General features: G+C 37.2%; 1 protein-coding gene across 1 annotated transcript in view; it reads right to left on the reverse strand.

Moving 5' to 3' along the window:
* The window catches only part of ADAMTS20 (ADAM metallopeptidase with thrombospondin type 1 motif, 20), a 246,227-nt gene that overhangs the window by 107,265 nt on the left and 136,551 nt on the right, over window positions 1-2,411 (reverse strand). The window contains exons 20-22 of the mRNA XM_006865315.1: window positions 1,948-2,158; window positions 1,634-1,798; window positions 963-1,127 (exon numbers count right to left, since the gene is read on the reverse strand). Of these exons, the coding sequence (XP_006865377.1) occupies window positions 963-1,127; window positions 1,634-1,798; window positions 1,948-2,158 (541 nt within the window). The remainder of the gene's footprint in view (window positions 1-962; window positions 1,128-1,633; window positions 1,799-1,947; window positions 2,159-2,411) is intronic.

A 2,411-nucleotide genomic window follows, 5' to 3' on the forward strand; every position in this document is an offset into this window, starting at 1 on the left:
AACTCTTGTTGTTAAGTGCATGGACTAAGTTCTGACACATAATTACCTTGTATAGGGTTTCTGAGGAGTGGCTGGTGGGTTTGAACAGCTAACCCTGTAGTTAGCAGTCAAGTCTTCTATCCTTCAGTGCCATAACAGGAGTCCCCATATATCCCAACAGGCACTGATATTTTGGAAGTAGAGTCTAACTTTTACACTTTCACAATTTAGGGAAACCAAATCATTTTTTTCAAATATCTACATGGTTTATCATGTATTTCATACAATATGCTAAGCAAACTTCAAAAAGATAAATAAGAGCATAAGATAAAGCTAAGGGGATGAGAAAAGATTGTACATCAACTGTGGTAACCTCCATAAGACAAACTATTCGCATGCGCCCAGTCTGACATTGCAATACCCACCTTGCAGTCTCCACGCTATTTTCTTTGGCAAAACTTGCAAGAAACGGCTACTCTAAATTTAGTTGTTGTTGTTAAGTACCGTAAAGTCAGTTCCAAACTCATAGTGACCCTGCACAGGGTTTCCGAGGCTATAAATGTTTACAGGAGAAGAAAGCCTCATCTTTCTCCTGTGGAGCAGCTGGTAGTTTCAAACTGCCAACCTTGAGGTTAGCATTCCAATTCATAACCACTACACTACCAGAGCTCCTTCTATACAGTAACAACATCAATTTAGATGCACAACACAAACATGTTTGTATTTAAAGAAGGCTGATAAAAAATTTTTAATTGTAGCATTTTTGTTAACAAAAGGGATTAAAAAAAAAATCTAAAATATTTATCAGCAAAATTAGCAGCACTGAACATTTTCAATAAATAAGGATTGCATGTCAAGGATATTTTCCCCATAAAGTAACACAAAGTTAGCTGCATCTACTAAGGAGGGATGGAATACATCACAACATTTGTGCTATTCTGAAAAGATGCTTGAAATCAAGCAAGCCTACAGTAGATACTCACAGAACCCCAGGGTCCTACTTGCCAGGAAGCACATTTCTGGAGCTCACATGGTCTCAGAGATTCTGGTTTGATACCTGGATTACAGAAGGCATCACTCAAGTGATCTTCATTCAACTGACACCATACCTGCCGCTGCTTTGTTCCTGGTCCACATGTAGCAAGGCACTGTAAGAATACCACTGGTCACTATTAGTCAATACAAATGTTTTCCTAAATGATAATAGTAATAATTGCTGTTCAAAATGCACTTGAAAGGCCATTCTTAAGTATATTTTCCCTCATCCCTCGAAAATATTTACCGGGTAAAATGAACCACCCAAAAGTTCTGTTCCTTTCGCCCAGGGCAACATGCTTTCTCCCTATAAAAGAAGTGGCTGTGAAACTAACCTTATCATGAGTATAAATCTCAGGTGGACACTCAAACTGTGGACATTGGAATTCTCTCATGAAAATGATTATAGATTATATATCAGTTAGTAAACACTATAAATAATTTAAGGACATTTTTTAGTTTTTTTTAACCTTGGCAACTGAATTATTTACATGATAATGTAAATATATATATATATATATATATATATATATACCTTAAAATGATATAAAGCCTTATATTGTAAAACTTTCCTATACAAATATTAGAGCAGTGCTAAGCCTGATATATTTAATGTTACCTCACTCCACTCACTAGTAGCCCAACTGGGACAAGAAAATTCATTGCAATTCTCTATTGTCACTCGAGGAAGCTCTCTGCATTCTCTATCAGCAAGACGATGGCCAAAGTTATTTATACAGTAAGATTCTCGAGACCTTTCACCTCGTCCACAACTTCTGGAACACTGATTTTAAAAAAGAAAAAAAAAAAAGTGGAGACAAAAATAACAAATGGATAAAATGTCACATTTTTAAGCAAAAATATACTTTAGAGTGATATATTTTATTACCAAAAAAAGTGGTAATTATCCATAAGCCTAACTGTAATTTTTACCTGGGACCACTCTGAATACTGCCATCTTGTTAACACACAGACACCATGGCAGGGTTCTCGAGTCGGAGGTTTAAACTGGTCACCACAGAAGTGACCATCTACTGGAACAGTCTGCCCCTCATTAATAGAATACTTCATGCAGTGGACGTCCAAAGACCTATATCCTTGACCACAGTGGGACGAACACTCACTTTTGCCAATGATGTGCCACCTAGAAAGATATAACACATTAGAAGGTATGCCAAGTAACTAAAGCAACAATGATGGATAATTCACCTGCAAATATATATATATATTTGTTTGTTGTTTTAGAGTTGGTACCAACTCATAGAACCCTATGTACAACAGAGTGAAACACTGCCTGGTCTGGGGCCACCTCACAATTGTCACGCTTAAGCCCACTGATGCTGCCACTTTGCCAATCCATCTCAATGGGGGTCTCCGTCTTTTTCTCTGACCCTCCA

This window comes from Chrysochloris asiatica, unplaced genomic scaffold (genome assembly GCF_000296735.1).
Source record: "Chrysochloris asiatica unplaced genomic scaffold, ChrAsi1.0 scaffold00077, whole genome shotgun sequence".
NCBI lineage: Eukaryota > Metazoa > Chordata > Mammalia > Afrosoricida > Chrysochloridae > Chrysochloris > Chrysochloris asiatica.